General features: G+C 51.0%; 1 protein-coding gene across 1 annotated transcript in view; it reads right to left on the bottom strand.

Moving 5' to 3' along the window:
* Nucleotides 1-24,547, bottom strand: part of LOC309885670 (carboxyl-terminal PDZ ligand of neuronal nitric oxide synthase protein-like) — a 30,710-nt gene that overhangs the window by 5,430 nt on the left and 733 nt on the right. Inside the window, exons 2-4 of the mRNA XM_082775893.1 lie at nucleotides 21,897-21,968; nucleotides 1,377-1,469; nucleotides 545-603 (exon numbers count right to left, since the gene is read on the bottom strand). Of these exons, the coding sequence (XP_082632019.1) occupies nucleotides 545-603; nucleotides 1,377-1,469; nucleotides 21,897-21,968 (224 nt within the window). The remainder of the gene's footprint in view (nucleotides 1-544; nucleotides 604-1,376; nucleotides 1,470-21,896; nucleotides 21,969-24,547) is intronic.

Genomic DNA, 24,547 nt, shown 5'->3' with positions numbered 1-24,547 from the left:
CCCAGACAGACCTGTTGGAAAAGCCCCCGGACAGAGCCCTGCAGGATGTTCTGAGTGCTGTCACCACCAGGCACAGAGCAGCAGGAGATGCCTCTGGGTGGGACTTCTCTTCTCAGGTACCCGGAGATCCCAGAGCAGGTGCTATGGCAATCGGTGCATCCCATATGGGTTAATTCCCTCCAAGAGCTCATGCCCCAACATCAGGCCCTTCTTCAGAGGCTCACAGCGAGCCGTGCTCTGCTGGGGACCACAGGAAGCCTGTCCTCTGCGTTAGCATCAGAGAGCAATTCAGGCTGAAGGGATCTCTGCGGGTCACCGTCTGACCCCTGCTCAACGCAGAGCAGGCTTCAAAGCCAGCTCAGTCTGTCTGTCTCACTCCCAAAAATGCATGAAATAGATTCTCCGCCAGCAGTAATTTTGCGGCCTTGTTAATTTTTCATGGATCTTTGAGCGCCAGCCCTCCCGGAGGTGGAACAAGCAGGAGGACAGCTCTGCACCCCCCAGGGCTGGATAAAAGCATCTGGGGTGCACCCCCGGCACGTACCTGTACACGGGATCGTGCATCACCACCATCTTGCTCTCGTCCCAGGTCCACTCCTTGCGCTGTACGTGGGGCAGAAACACGGTTAGAGTGGATTTCAGGCACTGAAACTCCACCACGCCGACGGGCAGGACCCAGGAAAAAGGCACGTTTGTCCCCAAGCCAAGATCGGGGCTACAGCTGGACTGGGTTAATGGTGGAGGACTGGGCAGTGCCAGGCTAAAGGTTGGACCGGATTTTCTTAGGGGTCTTTTCCAGCTGAAATGATTCTGTGACCATGTCAGCAGTGGCTGCTTGGTCGGTATCTTGGATTAAAATAGATTTCTTTGATCATTTATCATATCTGGTCATCTGATCATAGCCTCCAGGGCTGAAAACTGTTCCGAAGATTAATTTATAGATTAATTTATATCATCAAATATGCAGAAGATTAACACATTTGGGGAACAAGGCTCTGAGAGGGGGTTTGGGACATCGGGGGCAGCCGCTGGCTCCCCTTGGGGGTGAGCCCAGGGACGGTGCGCAGCCGAGGCAGTGCGGAGGAAGCCTGCTGGTATTAACAAGGAAAAGAAACTGCATTTCCTGAAAGCTTTACATTTTCTGATAGAAAAAATCCTCCTCCCACAGTGTAATTTTCCCACTCTTTTTTTTCAGTGAGATTTTGCTATCTTTTTTTTTTGTGAAAAATTGAGTTTTTTTTTTTCCTTGTGAAAATTCTGGGTGTTTCTTGAGAAAAGGCCCCTTCTGGTTAGAAGTCTGACTCCTCTGAGCAGCAGCAATGCTCTGCCATGGTCAGGGCCAATGTCCCGGGCATGCTGGGCTGGAGAAGCCTCACCTTCTGCTTCTTGCGCAGGATCACCTTCACGCCGTCCACGGACACGATGATGCTCACCTTCTTCTTCTTAATGTTCTTGGCTTTGAATTCATACTGATGGGAAGACAAAGGCGGGTTAGGAGAGAGGTAGGACCGGACTGTGCTGCATTAATCAGTGCTTCACATGAAAATGTTTTTGTTTTTAATCCCAGCTGCCGAGGGAAGCGGTCCTTGCTTATGCTGCTGAGAAAATCCTTGTTGGAGGGACCCGGTGCTGGAGCTGGGGTGCCAGTGGGATCCTGCCCTTGTCAGGAGTGCCCCTCGGGAGGGGACAAGCAGTGCTCCATCCTCTGGACCACACCAGGAGCCACGTTGTCCCAGCCTGTGGTGGGAACCCAGCTCACTGAGCAGCGTCCTGGGGGAGCCCAGCGCAGGACACCCAGGGGTGAGGGTGCTGGTGGCAAGGAGGGGCTTTGTGGCTGCACCAGAGCCCAGCAGCCCAGGGGCTGTTAATCCAGACCCACAAGGAATTTCCTGACATGCTGACGTTTGAAACACCTTGCACAGTCCAGCAGGACCTGCACCAGCGGCGTGCCGAGGGGTGGCTCTTGCAGCAGGCACCAAGCAGCGATTTCTGGCATCTCCAGTGCCCTTGTGCCTCAGCGCTGCAGTGCACGGGGAATATAAAATCACTTACGAGTCGCAGGGAGGGCCAGATGGGTGGCGGTAACGCAATTATATCTCAGTCATTGACATAATCACATTAACCTCGCTGCGCTCCGTATCTCTAGAGAAAAAACCAACTCCTTATCTGCAGGTGTCTGCAGTTTGAACTCGCCTCCATTTGTGTTAAAAATTAAACTGCTGGCTTTTAAATGTTGCTTGTGATGATAGCTAAGAAGCATGGCAGAGCCTTTTCCACTCTGGAGACCTGTGTTAACCATGCTGATCCCAGCCGGCCCCATTTTAGGCACCGTTTTTGGCTTCCAAACACAGCATTTTGATACCCCATATTTTTTCGGCAGTCCCTATCTGAAACCCAGCTTTCCTGGGCCAGACCCTCGGTTTATCTAAACCAGCACAGAGCCATTACTGTCAGCGCAGCCGTAGAGACAGACCCCATGCATCTATTAAAAAAAGAAATCCTTTGGATTAACTCGATGTACAGTTACCGTACCTGTAAAACAGAGGGAACAAATCCCAAATCCCCCATTTTGATAACCTAAAAACATAACCGTGCTGTGGCAGGGCTGGGGGGCCACGTACACGGCAGCAGTGAGCCCCCAGGATGGCTTCTGACCCCTTGCTCCGGAGAATCCCTGCAGAGGACGTGATTCTGGTACGTGGAGGACAAGGGGATGCCAAGAGGCAGAGCGCAGACTGAAGCTTACCTATGCTGTGTAATTAGACATGTAATTAGCAATCTTATCTCTTCGTGGAGTCAGTGGAGCTGCAGGCAGCAGCTCAGTCATTAGGGGAGTCCAGGCAGCTCCATCAGAGCCTGATGTTGGAGTGTGCGTGGCTCTGTCGGCACAGCAGCCAGGAGTCTGTCCAGCTCCTCAGCACCCCTGTAAGCCCCACCAGCCTTACGGGCAGAAAATTGGATGGCTTTTCGTGCTTATCAGCCCTTTGATGATGCTCATTGAATTCTTAGCACTCTGCAAGGTTGCTGGTATCAGACAGACCCCTGATTAAACCATAGCCCTTTGATCTCCCCATGAATTATTACTCTGAGACGAGCTCTTTAAAAATCTATCTATAGCACCACAGCGTGTGAAGCTGGAGCTAAATCTGATGAACATGTATATGGAGGGAGGAGTGAAAGCGATGGGCAAGGTGGCAGGAGCATCCCTTGGATTTTGGGCAGCCTGCAGGAGCTCACGGACAGCACACACCCCAGCCTCAGCCCTGGCCCTGCTGCTGCTCCCAGCTCCGCCAGGCTGCACCCTCCCTGCTCTCAGCTCCGCCAAGCTGCTGCGCCTCATGTGCTGGCATGGATGTCAAAAAGAAAAAAGAAAAAAAAAAAAAACAACAAAAAAACGGAGAGATTGTTCTGCCCGCTAAAGAGCTATTTATCTTTCTTTGTACACAAATGGCTGGGAAAATACTAGCCGAGCTTTCCAAGAAAGAGAGAGCAATGCAGTGTATTTTCCCCTTGTAGCAACAGGGGTGCAATTACATTCAAACAAGGCTCTTTACTCAGAGGCTTTAAGCAAAGTCCAAGTCTGGGTTTTGCAGAGAGATTTTTTTTTCTTTCTGTCTTGGCCAGAAAGCAAACGACCGGGAGCAGCGGCAGTGCACGGCTGGGCACTGCCAGAAGTGAAGGGGGAGCCTCCTTCAGCCCTGAATCCTGCACAGCCTGACCTCGGGACGGGCTCTGGAGGGGACCCACAGGGGACATCAGCCCCGCAGGCAGCCACAGGGCTGCTGTGAGCTGCCCGGCCCTGCCCTTGTTCCTCCTGTGGGCTGATGTTGAGCCGGAGGGTCAGAGCTTGGCCTAAAAATGATTCGGATCCACAGGGCCCTGAAATCCTTCTTGCAGGGTGAGACCCCCGAATCTGCCTTCTGAGATTCAAGTTTTTCCCTGCTGCTTGTGCTATCCTCTGGGGGATCTTTCTGGATGTTAAGGAGTCGGGAGCTGCCCCTAAGCGGAGATCCAGTGGGCAAACCTGGCGGTTTTATTGGCTATGGAGAGAGGAGGGGACGTTTTATAAAAAATGCAGGTCAAAAAAGGGCACTGCATCTCACCTAATTTAGCAGCTTCATTAATTCTATTTCTGATGCATCTGACCTGGAATACTTTCCATTTTTGTTTTCAAATCCCTGTGTTCAGGTCCTTGCCTCTCACACGGTCCCCCCACACTGTTGGCATGTAATATTAACTTACCCAAGAGCTAAAGACTGTATGACTAGAAATGTTAATGGCGCTGTGTAATGCATATTTCATCTGATAATTCCACCCAAGCAGATATAAATTACACATGCAGTTACCCGCTTCCATCTGCTGATGAAAGAGATGGGCTAATGCACATCTGAAATCATACGCAGTTTCCAGCACTAAGAACAACTTGCATGAATAGAGTTATTCAAGGAAGCAATTCTTAATGTGATTAATTACCGAAGGTATCAGGGCCTTCATTATGCAAATGAAAAATGTCATAAAATAGAGTGTTTGCAAGTCCTGGAGGCAGGCTCTGTTTCCAAAAAATGCACCTTCCTCATTAACAAAGAGCAGGAGGGCCGGACCCCGGGGAGCTGCGGGAGCCAGCACCCGCTCGGTGCCATGGTTTGCAGCGGTGAGTACGGGAAGGCGAGGCAGAGGCTCTCTGGGTTCCTGAGACAGGAGTTAAGTGGGTAAGTACTTTGTTTGCATGCCCGAAGGATGATTCCACAGCCTTGGGGATGGACTGTTTCTTGCTGCAGCTGTCCAGCCCCACTCCTGGCACAGCAGCCTTGGGATTTCTGTGTCCCTAAAGAACCCTGCGGCGAGGCGCAGCCCCGGCCCCAGCTGACGGACACCGGAGGCACGGCAATGAGGGGAAGAGATCTGCTCAGCCCTACAGAAGGCTCCTGGTGGCCCCGCACAGCAACAGGCCCATGGCAGGACCCGGGGGTGAGGCCTCTCCCCCCGGCCACAGTCTGCAACCTCTGGTGCCGCCTGGGTGCCGTGCTAGGAGTCAGTACCGCAGAGAATCCAAGTATTTCTGCTTCAGGAATGTTATTAATTTCTGACCAAACCGGCCCGCACGGAATGGGGACACGGTGTTATCTCAACTTCTGTTTGAATTATTGATGCTTGGAGGGCTGCTGCTTGGAAATGATGCCACAGAAACCCTGTGGGCTTTGCTCTCAGCAAGGGCAGATTACGGGCGCTTTGGATCTGACAAACAAACATTGTCAGTTCCCACAGCCTTCGGGCCACCGGCTGCAGCCCAGCCTCAAATCCCCTGGCAAGTCACCACATCCCCAGCTGCAGCACACCTCCAGGTGACAGCCCCTTGGGGAGGACACCCTCTCAGGTCACCCCTGAGCCCCACAGCCTCTGTCTGGAAGCCACGGGCTCTCAGCCTTCCCTTTTCTCCTCCTGGAAAGCAAGCTCCTGCCCCGAATCCTCCACACTGCCGGGGCTGGGGGCCACAGCTGGTCTGAATGGGGCTGGGCATAGCCCGGGGCTGCGCCGCAGTAACTGGGCAACACGGACACAAAACCCGGCAGGAAGCGGCGCAGCCCAGGAGCACACCTCCTGCCCAGTGGAAAAACGAGAATTTATGGGCCTTGGAAACATAAAGCTGCCCAGGGGAAAGCAGAACCCGAGCAGGGAGTACAATAGGCAAGGAGAATGCTGGCAACGGACCCAAAGTCTTTTTTTTTTTTCTCATTTAAATTAGCTCTTTCCCCCCCAGCAAGCTCTTTGCAGGCCGTCCCCGAGCGGTGACCTGGGGGGTGCCAGGAGCAGCCCCAGCGAGGACGCGGGGTCACTGCTGTCACACAGGATTTACATTGCCCTCGTCGGCACTCCGGCTGTGCTGCCTGGGGAACCGGGGAGGACTGGGGCTTGTGCAGTGGTGCCGGGGGGAAGGATGGTGTCTGCAGGCTCATGCACCCAGAAGGTCTTTCCATGCTCTGGCCTGGTCTCCAAGGCACACAGAAAGACTCAGTACGTGGGTGTTTTCCTGCCCATCAGCTCTGCACAATGCCCTCGGAGATGCAGGCAGTGGGCACAGGGTCCCTGGGGAGCTCCACGCTCCTTCACCAGGTCTCCACCTACACCTCCAGCCCGTGGTCAGTCTGTGTGCAACCACCCCACGGTGCCGACAGCCCCGACCGCAGCCTGAGCTGCAGAAACTTGCAGCCTGGGCTTTGATCAGTGCTGGCGAGGAACCCAGGGGCCAGGCCAGGCCCCAAGGACTGATTTATGGGGCTACTGCGGGCTGCCCGGAGCCAGTGCCCCACGCGTGGTGGTTCTGCTCAGGTGCTGGAGCTGGAGACAACTTGTCAAACGCCTGTGTTCAAAGTATTAATGGGAAAATCCAGTCTAGAGCTCAACATTTCTTCAACACATCTCAGCCAAGGTATGCGAAACCATCTGCTTCCTGGCACTGGCTGGGTCCAGCAGGCAGGCAAAGGCAATTTGAGATGGGAGGTGGAAGCAGAAGTACTGGCAGGCTCATACAGGTCCAGGGGACGGACTCCAGGATAACTGAACCCCAGCACTTGGATCTAGCTGGAGGACAGCCCTTGTCCTTCACAGCCTCCCACCAAGCCCAGCTCCATGCTGGGGCTCATTCTTGGTGGGCTGTGCTGACACCTCGGGTTATTCTCATTTTGACAACTTCACAGCGACACCAAGTGCGCACAGGCACAGCTTTGCATTTATCTGCAGAAACGTGCAATGCCAACAGCTCTGCAGCTTTCTGCCCTGACCGCAGGGTGCAGAATTAAGCTGCTGGTTTCCAGCTGGACAACACGCACCCAGTGCCAGGGCCCTGAGGCCACCGCAGGCCTTAACGGTCCTGACCAGCTTCACCTGGGGCCTCCACCACACCCCCATACACCGGGCACATGGGCTGCATTTAAGCTCGGCTCTGGGCCTTTGAAACCTTTCCTGAGCTGTGGTGTGGGAGCGTTGGTCTCCAGCTGAGCCCAGCCATGACTGCTATGGACCCGCTGATGTCCCAGCTTGGCCTCTCTCCAGTCTCATCAGCATGGACCTGCCTGATGATCTGGACTCCTGGCTGCTACCCCAGGCCTGCTCTGCTCACCTTGCTCAGGTATTATGGGATGGGCCCAGGATGGTGAAGTCCCTGTTGTCCAAACCTCTTGCTAGTGGCCAAGCTCTTGCTGCAACCAGACCCAAGCTGTGCTGCAGTTTGGGAGAGGGATGAAATAAAAACCTGAGTTAAGCTAGGATAATATTTGCATTTCTGGACTTTCTGATTTGGCACTGTCAGCAGTGTATGAATAGGTCTAATCTGCAGGTCTTTGTGGCCATGTACCTGCCAAGCCCTCTGGCAGCAGGAGGGCACTTCAGCCCTGGTCCTGGCTTAGTTCACAGCTGCAGCTCGAAAAGAAACTTCTTGAAAGTTGCCTGTAAATGGCAAGGGGCATGTGAGCTTGGCCTAGCTCCTCTTAATTTTGGCTCTGGACATGTTTCAGCTCTCTGCAGAGACACAGGCATTTTCTGTCTCTTTTTAGGATGCTCTTTAGGGGACCAAGGTCTATGGACGAGGCACCACCAGGAATGCTGGGCATGCCTGGCCTGGCTGCCTCATGCAAACTCCTGGTTTTCCTTTGTAGTCAGTCTCTGGGGTGGTTTATGAGAGTGAAGCCACAAAACTGCTTAGCATCTAGCAAACAATCACTTGTAGGAAGCTGTACCACGTACTGCCCCCCCGCTGATGTTTTGGAAGCTGCAGAGAGCAGTCTGTGGATCCAGGCTCTCTGGGTGCTGCCTCTCTGCAACAATTTTCAGGCTCTAGTTATTAAAAAGCAATGCTGTGTGGTGGTTTCAGCTCAAGGAGCTTGTGCTGCATCCCCTCGCAGACACCCTGCTTTTGTTATCCCAGGCTTTTGTCCCTCACCCTGGTAGAGTGAGGTTCTGTGGAAAAACTGAGGCAAGCAAGCACTGCTTTTAAGAAAACCCTTCCTTTCAGGTAAGGAGCTGTACAGCTTGGAGAAATGTCTGACAGTTTTCTGCTTTCATAAATATTCAAAAGCAGCCATACTGTGAGCTGACTAATCTGAAGACCTCCTCCTGAACACAGTTTTCCACTCAGGTCCTTCTGCAGACAAGAATCTTGAACTGTAGCTTCTCCCTGGGATGGGCAGATGTTAACCAGAGCCCCAGCATGGGAAACTGAGGCAGGACGACTCACCAGGAGCTCACTGGGCAAGTCGAGGCACAGCAGAGCTGAAATCAGGAGTTTCCAGCACCCACTCATGGTAAGGATTACACATCCCCACTGCACAGCATGTGCAAACCTGTGATCCCCCGTGGGGCTGCAGTCCCTGCAGCCCACCCAGTAACCACCAGAGCAGCTCAGGACCCTGTCCCAAGCTGGCAAGAGGCTGTGCTGCAGGCTGTCTTCAGCCATGCTCTCTGAGTGCCTACCTATAGGGCAGATGAGCTTGGAGAGAAATGGTGCACGGGCTGTGAGGATGCTGCCTGCGGCTGAAGTTGGTCAGGCAAGGGCAAGGCAAAGAAAAGCACTGCCTTTCATGCACATCTCCTTTGAGTTCTGAGGGAATCCTGCTTCCTGAGGTTCTGCAAAGCATTCAGATGGGCATGTTAGTTTAGGCCTTCCTCTTCAACCCTTTTCTCCCCGTCTTTGACAGACCTTATCACGGGAGGTCTCCAGCTGCTGGAGCTCCAGGAAGCCTTTGAGGCCAGCCTGGTCTTTCCATGAAAAGGTGAGGTGGCAAAGCGAAGAATGTGGCCAGAGTTTAGATGTTCCTCTGAGCCAGCACAAAAGGATGTGGAGCAAAGAGCGCCCCAAGCTGCACCCATGGGGGAGGCTACAGCTTCTGCAGGTGATGGGAGCTGGTGGGGTACAGGCAGCAGCTCTTTAGCTGGGGGTTTCTACCTCTGACAACAGCCAAACTGTTCTGGGACAAAGCTGCTTCATCTGCTTTTTAAAAAGGGTGGGATAAAAGCAGCCTTTTCATTGCCTCCTCCCTGTTAAAAAGATATGTGATGCTGCTGAGCTCCATCCTGAGGCACACAAGCAGCCTCACAGCCCAGTGCAAGGTGACATCATCTGGCCTTTGGTGCCTCTCTGACAAAAGCACCATTGTGTGACTGTCACTTCCAGGAGCCCCCCGCTGTCCCCAGGTTTAATAGGGAGCTTTCCCACACACAGCCATTCTGCCCTTCTCTTGCCAGCGTGGGCCAGCCCCGCTTCACAGGGAAGCTGGGTCTTTTTTCTCTCCCTACCTCTATTCACTTGCAGGAAAAAACAAATTACCTTTTCTGTCCACAGTGCTGCCCATCTGCAAGGGGAGGCTGGAGGGAGAGCTGGGGGAGCCAGCCGTGAAGCTCTGTCAGTGAATTTGCACTGAAAACCAGGAGGGCAGCCTGACTGCTGCCTTCCTGGCCGTGCTGAGCCCCACAATGTGCCTTCACCCTGGGGGGAGCACCTGCTGTGTGCAGTGCACAGGTACAGCTGTCATTGTGCCACGCTGTCCTTCAGCAGCTGCTTGGAGCTAATGCTCTTCCCTGCTCTTAAGCTTGGGTTATTAATTAGTTTCAGTAATTGAAGTGGTGTCTTGAGACCCTACCCCAAAGGAATCTCATGTACCAGGCACTGAGTGTACGTGAGCATAGCTCCTACCCCAAAACTGCTAAATTATTGCAGATAAGGAGTGCTTGGTTCATCAGAAGCAAGTCAAATTCACCTGAAATAACCCTTACAAGTGACACTGCAATTATGCACTGAGGCACCTTCAAGTAATTCTGTATTTCCCTATAAAAATCACTGCTGAGGCTCTGGCAGAGAAGGTCTCCTGTTCTTGTACACGCTATTTTGTATCCTAGTTGCCCTCCAGTCTGGTATGTAGGACAAGAGAAGTTAAGATACTGTTTTTTTTTTTTTTTTAAACCTTGTTCATAAATGCTCAAACAACAACAAAGCTCAGAAGACGAGCAGGAGCCAGGACTCTGCAACAGGCTCAGAGCTCCGTGAAAAAGCCTCAGACCCCCTATGTGGCTGTGGGAAGGTAACAATATTTTGTGCATTGGTTTCTCGTATGCAAAACAAGGATGCTCATTTTCTATTTCATTCGGTTGTTCTGGTTACAGCTTGTCCCCTGCTAGTGACAGTTCCACAGCGCCAGGCCAGCAGGGCCAGGCCGTGAGATGCTGCTCATACAAATCCACGAGCAGGGAGCAACTGAGGATTTCTGCTGCTCCCTCTGAAGTCCCGTTGTACACTCAGTCCCTTCCCACTCCTTCCCGTGAGCCTGACACGCTTGCTCACGTGGCAACACCAGTGAAATGTGTGAGTCCTGGGGAGGGAGATCAGAGGCAGCAGGGGAGATGTTCCTAGGAAGAATCTAGTTTGCTCCTGAGAAAAGCTGGAGCAGCTACATCTGCATGACTAACACCTGCTTCTGACAAATGCTGCAGGGAGGGACCATCTCCTGGCTTCTAACGTGCTATCATGCACCAAACGTGTTTTGGGTGCTGTCCTCCAGCCCTGTGCCTTGTGGCTTCCCTTAGCCACCACCTTGAGAAATTAACATTTCCTTTGTGTAGCTGCAGCAGAGGTAGGAAGCTGGTCGTACATCTCCAGCTATGAGCAAGCAGAATTTAAGCTAGAGTGAAGACCTGAGCTCCATTTGCATTCAGGAACAGCGCTCGATTACAAACTAGACCAGAATGAGAATGTGAGGGATGCCGAGCTGCTTAGTGTGCTGCTCGGTGCCGACCAGGTTTCATGCCTCATTTGCTAGGTGCAATCAGGCTCCCTTCTCTTTCAGGGCAGAAAGCCCTTTGCTAGCTCAAGCCCCGGGTGCAGATGAACTGCTCCATTTCCCAGTGCCAGCTACTTTCATGAACAGCCTTGCTACGTCCTGGTCTGAGACAGTCAGGGTCTGAAATAATCTGCTTTATTCCCAGGCGAGGAGACTTTCCCCGTGTAGCTGTTAATACTATCAATCTCCAGCAGTTCCACTTGAGGAAACATTTCTTACAGAAAGCCTGGGGTTATTGTTGGCCTCCAAGAGATGCACAAAAAGGATGGGTCTGCATCTGCGGGCACCAGCAGTGCAGCCAGAACAGGCCATGGAGCTTGGAGGGTGTCAGTCGCTGTAGGGCCACTGCAGCCCTGCCTGCAATGTCTGTTAGCAAAGACCAGTGTGCAGGGCTCCCAGCTGAAGCTTGCCTCCTTGGTAAAACCAGCAGGCAGGTCTAATGCTCAGATGTGGCTTGTACGGGATTTTCTAGAGCATGCAATCGCCATTGATTTTAGAAGGAATCATGGTCGTTCTGAACAACACACAGGGAATGTAAATGGGTTTAGAAACTTGCCCAGGAGCATTTCTGTAATGCAACAACAGCTAACGGGGAAGGGAGCACGCACCTCTGCTGCCAGGCTGCCTGTGGGCAGGGGTCAGTCGCATCCAAACACTGCCCTGATGCGAAGGCACCGAGCAGAGCCAGGCACAGCACAGCTGGCACCCGCTTCTCACTACGTGGTCCTTTGTTAAAAATTACTGAACACTAATAAAATCGCCAGCAGACTGTGGTGACCTTTCTCTGTGGCAATCCCCAAATCTAAAGGAAGGTCTCTGAGTTCTCAAGCTGTCTGTAAAATCTTATTCTCCAATTTGGAAACAAGGCTGTTACTAGGTGAGAGAAAAAAAATCAGTGCTAATTGTGTCATTTACAAACCCAAGAATATTAAACAGTTCAAGGACTCTTTTAGCCTCAGGGGAGCTAATGAGGTTAGTGAATCATGATGAGAAACATAGCCCAAGTTTAGATAGCAGGAAGTATGGATAAGGAGAGTTTTGTGGCATCAGTATTTATCACCAAAGCTGCACCAGAGCATCACAGCTGAGCACCTGGCCAAGGCAAGCGGCCTGGGCTTGGATGCAGGGAAAGTGGAGTGGAGACTGGCATTGCCCGAGGCAAAAACAAAAACAGGGGAAGAACCCAATGTTCCAGGTCTGGAAGTTTAGTCCTTGTAATCATTAACCACAGGAGGCCGCAGCAGGACTGAACCAGCCCACGGTGCCTTGGGATCACTGAACCTTAGCAGCTGATTTTGCAGTAGGTGCAGGACACAAGGGCCCTACTCAAAGCCAATGTCCCAATGCCACGTTTCCTGCTCTCTAACAGGAGAGGGGGTTGGTGCATTTATGGGGTCCCACTGATTCCTCAGGAATCAATACTTGAAAGCCCTTAAAGGATGAAACCAGTCAGTAAGCATGGAGCTGTGCAGCCTGCAGACAGCTGCCTGTGGCAGCCTGCTTGGGCACGGTGCAGACCCCCAGCAGCTCTCGGTGAGGTGGCAGGTATTGATGGCAGACACCAGCATTTGGGCCACTTCTACTAGAGCACCCATGTGCCTGAACAGTAAGCACCCTCCTGGAGCCTGCTGTAAGTGCCCAGTCCTCCCACCACGCTACATCATCTTAACATCTCACTGCTCTTCCACCTGTCACAAAAATAAGCTGTTTTTAGAAGAAACCTCTGGAGCTCAGGGGGTTTGTTGGGGTAGCTGGGGGTATGCCAAACTTGACCGTGCAGGTGGCTGCGATTCAGGGCTGTGATGCTCTCTGCAAGGCAAGAGGCCACATCCTCCTCTCCAGCAGCCCCAGCGCGTGGCGGTAACGCATGACCAGCAGCAGCAGTGACAGAAGGATGGAGGAAGGGGGAACTGACTCAGGTGTCCTGAAAACAGGCGGTTGCCAATTAGTCCAAACAACCCATCTGGCCCATGGAAAGGCCATTTGGAGAACGTCTAATCATTGCTGCAGGAAAAAAAGAAAACCTTTGCATGATGCCTATTAAAAATCCCTGTTCCCTCATCAAAGTATTCCTCCCTCCAGGGACTTGTTCAAGATTTTTATTCTGTAGATTTATCATGGAGTTATTTAGTGAAAACATGAAGTAACTTGTCACTGTATTATGTTAAGCAGTATGGATTCTGTTTGCCTTCGGGCCTCATTTAGTACAGAGCTAAAGAAGAACGGAGAAAGCAAGTGCAGAACCAAGCTCTTGTTTGCAAATCTTATTTTGCTAGGCTTGACTTTGCTTTGTGGTCATGGTCTCCCAGGGCTCCCTCTCCTCAGAACAGGGATCCATAAAGTACAGAGGACTGTCGTGCTAGACAACAATCAGTACAGCATCTACAAAGGCACTAGGTCTAGCCTTTCTCCCATGGAGACAGCCTAAGAACCAGTAAGGTTGCAGTCATAGCACTAGGTTACACCATTTTGTCAGAAATCAAGGAGTATGCTCCTTAGACACACGTGGAGGGTCTCTCCAATCCACCAGCACAGTGGAGGCACTCCGTGCCACGGCCAACCCCGGTTTATGTGCCCTTGCTCACACAGTTGTCACTCAGATTTAGGCACCTCCTCATTAACGAGCTAATCCAATGTGCTTGCAGCCACTCTGGTTGCCATCTCAATTACATTTTTTCAGACACCAATAAAGAAGAGCTTTGAGTCATGGCTGATTGCTCTACACCAGAATGTAATTTGAAAGCCATTATATTTCATCTCTGTAACACTCTACAACCAGTGATATAATTGCTGAAAAAAATCCTACTTTATTTCAAACTAGATAAAAGCTTTGCAGAGATCTCATATGCCGATATTTTAGCTAGTGAACTCAAAAGCTTCTGTAAAATAATGATCATACTGTTAAAGCCACTTTATTTTACAATTAAAAGGTACCTGCCTCAATGCCAAGATCTAACATCACACAAAGAGCTCTGTCTTGTTCTATTTAGTACTAACATTTTAATTTAGCTTTTATCTAACTGCTGATTTTATTAGCCTTCAGCTAAACTTCAATCCATCATGACTTATGCAAAACAATATGAATATGCCTGTCTAGTTCCACCCCCTCACCGGAGAAGCCATCCAGTTTTCAGCTCTCTCAGAAAGGCACTGAAAGGTCGCTGTTGCTTAGAGATGGCACATTTCACTGAGTGGTCCCTCCATCCATCTGTTATCAATCAAACATAGTACATTATCTGAACAGGGTATAAGACCTGAAGCATCTACAATAACCAGTCCCCTCTGGAAATCTAGGTCATAGCATGAGGCTACAGAAAAAAAGCTCTAAAATGACTTCTGTTACAGTGGCACATAGTCACAGCTAAACCAGTCCCACATAATTTCAGCTCAGAAGTGGCTGAAGACAGCTTATTATTCTGTGGCAAGCAGTCCAGAGATGATTTTGGGATGGAGACAAGCATGGTAGAAACCTGCAGGAGGTTCTAAGCCTGTGGCACAGTGAGACATCCCCAAGCAGCCAGCAGACGGATGGGTTCCATCTCAAAGGTGTTTATTCCTCTCCTCCCACTCAAGATGCACAAGCAGTGTAGTCAGTTCTCTACCGCAGCCACACTGTGCTGCTTAGAAACACCACGCACGATGCCACTGCAAAAACAACTCTTTAAAAGCTTCTTCCCTTTGCATTATGATAACGTGAGGAACAGAAATTAGATGGAAAAAGCTTGGGCCAGTCCAAGACATGGCAGACAGGTCTAGGAAAGCAGCTTCCACATTTTTAAAGCTAATTCTTCAGTTTATAAAAACTAATGTTTCTGTACGGCTAGTAAAGAAGCGTATATATGAAATGTGCCTGAGCCTGCTGAGGTGACCATGGGCTGGAGTACACAGGCAGCTCCACAGGGCCTCCACAGGGCCTCCAAGGCCCCGATGCCCCCATGGCAGGGGAGGTGCTGGGCCCCTAAGGGCATGCTGGGCCCAGGAGCCTATAAAGGTCTGCCCAGGGCTCAGGAGACCTCAGTGGAGACAAGGCAGGGGCCAGGTGAGGAGATGCAGCTCTGCCCTGGTAGAGGCCCTACTGCTGACCCTCTATAGCACCCTTGCCACAAGAAGGTAAGGCCTGCGATGCGGCCGTGGCCTTCTTGGGGCACGTCCCTCGGGTCTGTTATCTGCTGAGAGACCAGCACGGGTGCTGGGGAGCCCAGTGCAGGTGGTGAACAGTAAAATGGTTCTTAGCAGAGCAGGGTGCTGCTATCAGCAGCTCCAGTACCAGCTGGGTGTGTTTTGAGCCCTCCTCTGGTGTGGGCCAAGAGCCCACTGGGGTGATGGCTCTGGTGAAGGAGCCCTAGGAAGGGATGCCAAATCCTCTGTGCCACAAAAGCAGGCTAGCACATGTGTCTGGGTGTACCAGTGCCCTGCACAGCTGGGATGGGGATTAGGGCTTCCCAATCCCAGTGCCTCCACAGCTTTCCTCCTGCTGGAAGGCGCAGGGGTGGCTCGGTGGGTGCCTCGGAGTGGGGCTCCCTGGAAGCCCCCCCTGATCCCCACACAGGAGACTCTGCTTCAGCTGTAACAGATAGAGGAAAACAAACTAATGAAGCATTAGGGCTAAACTTAGCTGCAATTAACGCTTAATTACCATCCTGAAAACACTTGCTCTATTTTGCCAGGGCCTAGAAAGGTAAAACCAATTAGCTTAATCTTGTGTGATAGAAACCTTAAATTGCATCAGATGCCTGTTGGGGATGGGACCCTGGGAGTACCTGGAATGACCCCGGGGCTGAGCCCTCCTGTGGGTAATGGGATGGCCCTGCTGTGTTCCCCAGGGAGGAGAGCCACGTGGTGAGGATGCCTTGCTTGGCATCTGCTCTCGATGCCCTTGTGCTGTTCCCAGCTTTCTTAACTTGCTTGGCTGAGGCTGTTCTCTGTGTACCTTCTTGTGTCGAATGGTACCCCCCTAGTTAAAGCAGGTAACAGGTGGCAATGCAGGCAAAGGTGTGCGGGCTGCTGGACAGGGATATGGAAGTACAGAAAGATCCAGAGAGTAGGCAGAGGACAAACGCTTGCAATGATCTCTTGTAAATCTCTCTCCAAGTGAAGTCTCCAGTGTCAGTTCTCCAGTTAAATTTTTGAGGTAGACTTGCAGCCTCTGCTGAGGACTGGCTGTAGCCTGATCATGTACTGCCTCTGCTGTGTAGAACAGCCAAAACTGACTGCAGACTTTCTGCAAAAGGTATGAGAGCAAGTTTGAACATGCTCATGTAGACTGGGACACCTACAACCACTGAGCTCTGCAGGCTAGAGGCTTGATCTAATGTGTATGCAGTCCCTGTGAGGTTCTCTGGAGAAGGGAAGGCATCCTAGAAAAAGATCTGCTCTTTTGGAGCATGCTTTGGGGTAGCATATATTGTCCTTTTTGTACAGGGGAGGAAGAGAAATGTACAGGCTTAGGAAACTTGTTTATCTGAAGTACTCCTCTCCTCTTTCTGTAAGGCCTGACGCCTGCCTGTATGCTTGTCAATATAAATGTGGATTGGACCCATGCTCACAGCATGGGACCGTCTTCTACAGTGCTGTTCATCAGTGAATGCCACTATGTGATGACAATATTTATGTAAAGGCCTCGGGTGAACCGAGGTGGCCCTCCTCTCCTGCCAGCTCTCTTACGGCATCTAGTAAAAGGGACTTGGCTGCCCACCCAGACGTGGAACATATTCCCCACACTGTTCTATCAGCACTGTCCTTAGCTGGCTCAGGCTGTGCTAGCAGTTTGGAGCAGACACATGAGATGCTGGTGTTTTTATACCCTAACCATGTAAGAACTGTCACCTGTTTCTTCTGTACCATCCTGTAAACGAAAGGAAGGTGCATGGCATCCTGAGAATTAAAGGTCCACACCAGCAGTTTGAGGACTGCTGAAATATTTTAAGACATTGGCATAGTTTTCTTTCACAGCTCAGGGCTGTCATTAGCTGAGTGCTTGGATGTTCTTCCAAAGAGGCTGAAAGGAAAAGCCCTCCAGGAACTGCAGCAGAACAAACTCCCATCCAAAACCAACAGAGCCTGGCATGCAGCTACAGAGGTCCATACCAGGGCAAGTGCTCCATCGCTGCACAGGGGAACTTCCACGCTTGAGCCTGTCCTTCAGCTGCAGCAGAGCCAACCACTTCATTAAAGTGGGAGAGGCTGCAAAGACTAACAGAGAAACCCACAAGCTACGAGTTCAGCTTTTTTTTTTTTTTTCCTTTTTTTAAAGTACTGAATGCAGCTCCAGCTCAGCTTAATGCAAAACTGGTAGGAAAGCTTAGCTCCGTGCATAGTGAGTAAAGAAGGGCTGATAGGCAGAACCTTTCAGAGAAATCTACGCAGCAATAATCTTGGCAAACTTCTCTCCTGTAGTAGGAAGGGTGTCTGCCTAGGAAAACTGGAGGAACCGTGTTCTAGAAGAATCTCATTGTCAAGTCTGTTAAACATCTCTATTTCTGGAGTCCCACCACACAGTGATAAATTAAACTGAAATGACTGAAGGCAGCCACCCTGTCCTCCGCCATCTGTCTGCCTGGTTCCTCTCCTATAGCACGAGCAGACAAATGACACCCAGGTTTGCTCCTGAGCCCTTGCCACTTACAGCCCGGCATGGCTCTCAGCGTAGGCTGCCCTACGAAGCCTGCCCAGCCATCAGGTGGGAGCTGCAGGGCTGCAGCAGAGGCAGGTTGTGCACAGCTGTCCCTGCCTCCTCTGCTTCACCAGGGTGCACTGAGGGACTCTGACTTCCTCTCATCTGGATTTAAACTGATGTCACGTCACACTTCAACACTACCAGTTGATGTTTGGCAGTCAATATGATTTATTGTGTGGCTGGATTGAACTTCCTCACTAGAATACTACACTGAAACTGCAATTCGCTGAGCCTCTGCTTAAGAACATGAATGCAGCAAAAAAACAAAACAAAAAAAAACCTATCAGGATAAGGGGGAGGCTGGAGTGAGAAGCTGGTTCGCACGCCAAGGAGAACTCAGCATTTCTGATGTGTCCTGTGTCAAGATTTATAAATGTCTCTGCTTTTGTTGCACACTAATCTCTGGAGAAAAGCCTTCTCAGTTAAATTAAGTCTAAGAAATATGGAGGTTAACAGCAGAAACATGTTAGTCTGGAGATGCCTCCCTCCTGTTAGTTCGTCCTGGTGCTTGGATGGGCCCAGCACCAGTAGCCAGTCCCCTAATGAAATGATTAAAGTGAGCTAGCAATCCAACATCTGGCTGCTTTCCAAGTGTTAATACCTGCTCAGGTCCCAAACAGGCCTGAAACATCCAGGCTCCATAGTAAGTGCGAATTCCAGAGAGCCTGATTCTCTGCCTTAAAGGTAATTAAATGGAGCGACTTGGGGAACTGCTGGCAGGAGGTTGTCTGTAGGGGTGATGGGCTTGGGCACTGTTCCTACAGTGTCCTTGGAAACTCGCCTCTCAAAATAGCAGCACTTCACCAGGGCTGCCGGGCTGTCTGCAGGGCTCACTGAGGGTAGCGCTGCTCCAGGCAGGTCACAGCTGACTTCCCTCTGGTCAGTGTTAGCTCTGGAAGCTGGGGAAAGGATGCAGGGGATGCTGCAATGTTAAAGCTCGTCTGTACCCCCAGGGCCATACCCACAGGCATTGCCAGCAAAGACTTCCTGCTGCTGTTGTAGTTTTGTTGTTGCCTGGGCTCAACAACATCTCCTCCTAACCACTGAGAGCCTCCACCTGGCTAAAGGGAGGACTTGTCTGTTTAATTGTCCTCTAAAAGGCAGCCAGGAGTAGCGTGTCTAGGGAGAGGGTGACCCCACTGAATCACGGTGCTATTTGGGCCCTTGGAAAGGACTTCACTTTGTCATATTAGCTGCCACTTGACTGCTGTAGGAAGAAAAATCTTGTGTTGTAGATAAATTCCTAGAGTGATGAGCAGGCTCAGTATCTGCAGGTGAATCCACTCGAGCAGAAAGCCAGGGCTGGCGTGCTGACTCCAAGGGCAGGAGCCGAGTGGGTGCTGCCAGACACCCGGAGCTGCACGGCTTCGGGCAGCAGCCGGTGGGGCGCCTGGCAGCGCGGGGTGCTCGCAGGGAGCTGGACTCTCCTCACCAGCACCTGGAACTTGCTGTGCCTGTCAGAGCACAGTGCGCTCATTCAAGTGGCAAACCAATTTCATCACGTCCCCTGCCAGGTCTTGGAGGAGGTAGAGGGATTAGTTTGAACTCAAAGAATCATATAATAACATGGCAGCTGTACGCAGCTAATAAGCCACGGGGAGGATTAGCAAATTTAAAGTTGTCTAGCTCTGCATAATGGGGAGCGAAGAACAGCAACTTCCCTGTTCTACCTCTTGCATTTGCATTCCCTTCAGTGGAAGCACAGAACATGACGAGACAAGGTTTTCCAGCCTGTTATGAAATGGGAATCTAATCTGTGACTAATGGAGTATTGCTAGCAATCCACAAGCATCCATTCAGTAAGAAATACGGATTTAAGCTTTACTATGAGAGTGCATCTCAAATCCCTTCTGCAAAAGAACTGATCAGGATTGCAGCAGGCTACTCCTAAAGCTTGTCATTTGAGGCTCTCTGGGAGTAGCGTCCCACAGCACGCTGCGTGTCCTGAACTCTGCAAGCAGACAGCTCTGCTGATGCGGGGAGAATGCCACTGAACTCCTCCTAGGCTCCCTGGCATAATTCATATGCAACTGGCAAAAGAGCCCGGTACAAAACACAGGCCAGCAAGGTGCCAAGGAGTAGACTTAGCAACTCCAGTTGCTGCTTCTCTTACCACCTTCTCTCTCTTCCCACACTGTACAGACAACTTTCAGCGTGAGGTAGCTCTTGTTTTTTCCCTGGGGCAAGTGCTTTTAATCACAGAGTGGAGACCAGAATCAGGCCTAGGAGTAGGAAGGCAGTTTCAGAGCTTGTGTTAGTTTACTAATGAGTAACTAGAGTAACCAGCTCTGTGGAGTTTGGTGGTGACTCCCTAAAGAGAGGCACTCTAACTCCTCACCCTCCTCCCCGCTCCCCTCTCGGAGCAGCAGAAGCCACAAATAACAGCCGGGCTGTGCCAGGGGCTGCCCCTGTGCTCAGCTGGCTCCCAGCCCTGCCTGCCCCAGTGCTGCCTCCTCCCGTGGTGTCGCAGGGCAGCACCAGCAATGCTGTGCTGGGGCTTGTACCGTGCACGTCTCTTCTCTTCTGCTCCAGCAGAGAATTCCAGCTGAACACTGGGGCGCACAAAGGATGAAAGCTGCAGCAGAACGTGCCCTCACCAAGGCCTGGCAGGGCCGCAGGACCCTGCTCGCTCTCGCAGCGCAAACAGGCGCTACCGCTCACAATAAGGTGGTAGCAAAATACTGGTTTCCCCCAATAGCTTCTCCCAGTGTTTCCTCCCAGTTGTAACTGGTTCTGCCGAGAGCCCATGGGAAAAGACTCTGGTATAGACAAGGCCGCTGCATGCAAATGAATGCTACATAAATAACCCCCATCTTCCCTCAGTTCCTAGGTTGTGTACTCCATGCACTAGAACGCTCTTCAAAGACCTCCCAGTTCATTCTTTATGCTCTAATTAAGGATCAGTGCCAATTAACTATCTTCAATAGAGGAGCATCTTCCGCTCAGCAGCCAGGAAGCGTCTGAATGAGATCCTGCTGTACAATACGCGCATGAAAAGGGAAGCCCTCCCTTTTTGGAAAGGGCTCCCAAGATTAAAAATCCAGTATAGAATACAGGGTGCCCACTTTAAAAATATTGTGCGATCGGATTAATTGGTGGCATCCAGAAATGCAGAGTGGTTTGTTACATGCCTCACGTAGCACCTGACCGTGTTATGGCATTGCCACAACTCAGAGCTAGACACGGTGCCACCGGGGCAATAGCAGGTGTGAAAACAGAACGTAACACTTTCTGGAAACTGGGTTTAAAATATTACCTTTTTCTTGCAAGGGTGTTACCTGCTCAAAGATCATAAGAAGCCGCTTTTGCTCTGCATTGTCAAAATGCCAAAAAATCGATTCAGAGCAAAACTTATTAATAGCTGCACCAGTATCTGAACTGGCCCAGTACTCCGCACCTTTGCTTCCTGTTGGTGTTCACCTGCTCCATAAATAACCGGGCAATTTAGATTGCGACTGCACCGTGTTCTGAGCAGGAGCTGTGCTAAGAGCCTGAGCAGGCACAGAATGTCATTTCTGAGCCCGGCTGGAGATGAATACATCAGCCACCAGTCAGTCGCAGGCTAAGTTTAAAAAGCAGTACTCTAAATGAAAAATAGATGGTTAAACACTGCGGGGGGAAGGGTGGAGAATAGGATAATCCCTTCAAAGCTCTAAATGGAAGATTCTCAAACCTGCTTCAGCTGATGTGAGCCAAAGAAACAACCTCAGAGTTAAGACCCGCACAATACAAGGCACAACGGCTGCACTGCCTTCTGGGGTAGGTGCACTTGAACATGAAGCAGATGTAAGCTAGCCACAAAGCTTATCACTGCTGAATCTGGTGACCATTCACAGGCTGTTCTGAAAAGTAAAGGGCTACAGGAAGAGTGCAGACGTGATGATGAGAGAGAGGAACTGGGAAACTGTATTGGAGGACAGGGAAAAAACAGCGAGTTATTCTGTGAGCAGCAGAATCCACAAAGTCTTGTCTAATGGGATTTACATCCATAACATCTGCCAGGTCACTGATACTTCAGCGTATAATAACATAATGTACCTAGAACTGTCAGTGAATTTGAGTGCTTTTGTGAAGCAGATTGTGTTCATTTTGCTTTTTGTACAAAAAAAAACCAGGCTAAATAAATCTCTTAGGTTCAAGGAGAATCTCCATACCTCCTCGGCAGAGGCTAGGGTTTCATGCCTGAGCTCTGCTAACTGATCATTCTGCAAAGAACAGGGGGGCAGGTCTATCCTAACGTGCCTTGGGAGTTTCTAGAGAAGCGAGTTACAATCCTGATTGAGATTTGAGCTCCAGATAGGAAGGGGGAAATGGAGGAAAATGCAGAACAGCGCACATCACTCCAGTGAAGGTAACCTTTTATTTCACCCGAGACTCAGCTCTTTTGAACTTACCCGAATCCTTCTCATGGCTGCCACAATCTCCACGCGACTGCTGGGCCTGGGCACATCCAAGCTACCGATGTACTGAAAGACAGAACAGTGAGAAAGTTCATGAAGCAATGCATGAGTTAATGGTGTAGGCATCTTCAGAACAAACAGCATCTCTCATCAAGTCAGTCCCTGCATAGTTAGATACTCTTAATCCAGGGCATGGTAGGGATGCGTGTTGTGGATAGTGCTATCGAAGGCAGGGAGATGTTAACTCCTAACTTTGGGTGTGAGTCTGACCGGATTCAGGTTCTGGCTGTGCCTTTGCCCGTGCTTTGCACAGCAACATCTGCATGACTCAAATCACAGTCCCGTGGGTCTGAAAATGGGATCATCCACCTTTTGTTGTTCCTTTCCACATCTTTTAAAGGACTCGGAGCTAAAAGCACATGAGGGTTACCAGGATGTGCGGTAACCAGCCCTGCTGGAACGGGCTCACAGGTCTGGGCTAGCTTCTCAGTTGGGACCATCTTCCCCCTGGACACTGCTGCTGCTTGGCTGGACGCATTCACCTGTCTGCAGTCCCATAAACACGCTCCAAGCTGTGTCCTGTACCAGCTGCTCCTAACTAAGCTTACGGGAGCTGCAGTCCCAACCAAGCTGCTGGGTGAGTCCACACCGATGCCACAGCAGCTTCCCGTGGCACCCAGGATTTGTGCCTGAGCATCGAGTCCTAGCAGGGCAGCAGCACCCCTTGCTCTGGGGCTGAAAGGTGAGGCAGGGGGTGGCTGCCAGGCCCCAACCTACAGCTCTCTGCGAGCTGGCAGCCTGTTCTCTCGTGCTGTGTCAGTGCTGTGCTGAGGAGAGGCTTCACTTGTCCAGGGCGTGCTGGAGAGGGCAGGGAGATGCTGCCTGAGCACAAGGCTGAGTGGTGCGGGGAGAAGTGTCCTCATCCGACAGCAGGGGCTTGAGCAAGGAGCTTGGCACTGGTATTTTCCCAGGGGGGTCTGTCAGGACAGAGGGCAGGTGACAAAGCTTAGTCCCCATCTTGAGCGCTTGGTTCATGAGTTGTGTTTGGCTCCAAGTTGTTGTTTTTTTTTGGAGTTTGTTCCCCTGTGACAGGGGGAGGAAAAAGGAGGCACCTAGTCAGGAGAACCCTGCAAACACTTAATGTGATAACAGCTATGAACAGAGACCAAATAGTTCCTTGAGAGCAGCTGCAGAGCTGTCACTGTTACTGACACAGTTCAGTGTTAATTTCTCTGCTATAACACTTGCAGCTTGCAAGGGGTTTTATCCTGAAAACTTTTGCATAATGGAGCTTTTCAGAGATGAGTTCTCCTGGCTCGGTATTTACTGGTCTTTTATCTGCCTTGAAATAAATACCGCAAGCAATCTGAAAGGTCATCTGTTCTTTCTGATGTTTCTGTAAATGCCTTTGCAAAATGGCATTTTTGAGAGCAGCAACTTCAGGCGTGTCCTTTGGTAAACCGCAGGAGAGCCAAACCACTCCAGCCAGAGAGCTGGAGGGCAGCAGGGAAGGGAGAGAGGAGCCAGGATTTCCCTCTGCCCTCACTGCAAGGGCATGTCAGTGTCTCTCAAGGGCTGTGCCTGTTTGTTTGCAAGCATCTTGTTCTCTGAGGTGGCCGCCAGTGTGGTCATGGCTACTCCCAATGGGCTTTTGTCTGTGCAGAGCTGCACAGGAACAGGCCACCCTGCCAAAGGTGAATTCCCAGGTGGGGCAGGAAGAGAACTGGTGACAGCAGAGCCACGCGAGATCCTCCCAAACTCCCTGCTTTGGAAGAGCTGAGGCACTCATGCTCCTGTGCACGCAGCCACCTTTCCACATGCAGCTCCCGTTTCTGACCTTGTGACATTTGTCCCCGAAGATTACAGGGCAAGCAATACGGTTTGGTATGCGGAGATTAGAGACTGAGTGGCCAGGGAGATCGCCTGGTGTAAGACACCTGGCTGCTTGCTGCAGCCTTGTCACGCTGAGCTGCAGCTGAGTGGTGTGCCCACAGTCAGTGTCCTCATTGGGAGAGGCAGGCGAGAACAGAACGGAGCCAGCACGTTACTAAGGTAATGCACACCCCATCTCAGACCCACACGCCTTTCAGCAGCCACCCGCTCTCTGAATAGCTCTGGGTGCCTAAAGCTGTCACTCTTACGAAGCCCATTGCACTCAGTTAAAGGTACAGCCTGTTCACATCTTTTAAAAACACGGATTTTTGTTCTCGGCACAGTTTGTGGTGTAGCAACTGTTAATTTAAAAAAAGAAACAAAGATTAATTGTTTTTCTTCCCCAAGGAAGAGAGGTTTTTAAAATGTGATCAACTGTCTGTTCAGATTCATCCTCACATCCCATTTACATCTTGCAGCTCTCTTAGCAGGAAAACCAGACCGCACAAAATCCACGTTCCAAAGCTTTATTTGAATACATTCCCCTTCTTTCCAGCTCAGGAGACAGCAGGCGTGAATTCCATTTCTAATCTGTGCTAGGCCACCTGCAAAGAGGGGAAGAAAGCCCCAGAGTTGCTCCAGCAAAACGCAGTTCCTCTTGCCAGGCGAATTACAAACCCATTCCCTGCGCTGCCCACAGAATGCCAATTCCCCTGAGTTGCTCACTCGGCGGTGGTGCAGTGCCAGACCATCTTTCATGATCAGCGTGAAGT

Source organism: Aythya marila, assembly GCF_965140915.1.
Source record: "Aythya marila genome assembly, chromosome: 19".
Taxonomy (NCBI): Eukaryota; Metazoa; Chordata; class Aves; order Anseriformes; family Anatidae; genus Aythya; species Aythya marila.
This window is presented reverse-complemented; position numbering and strand designations above follow the sequence as displayed.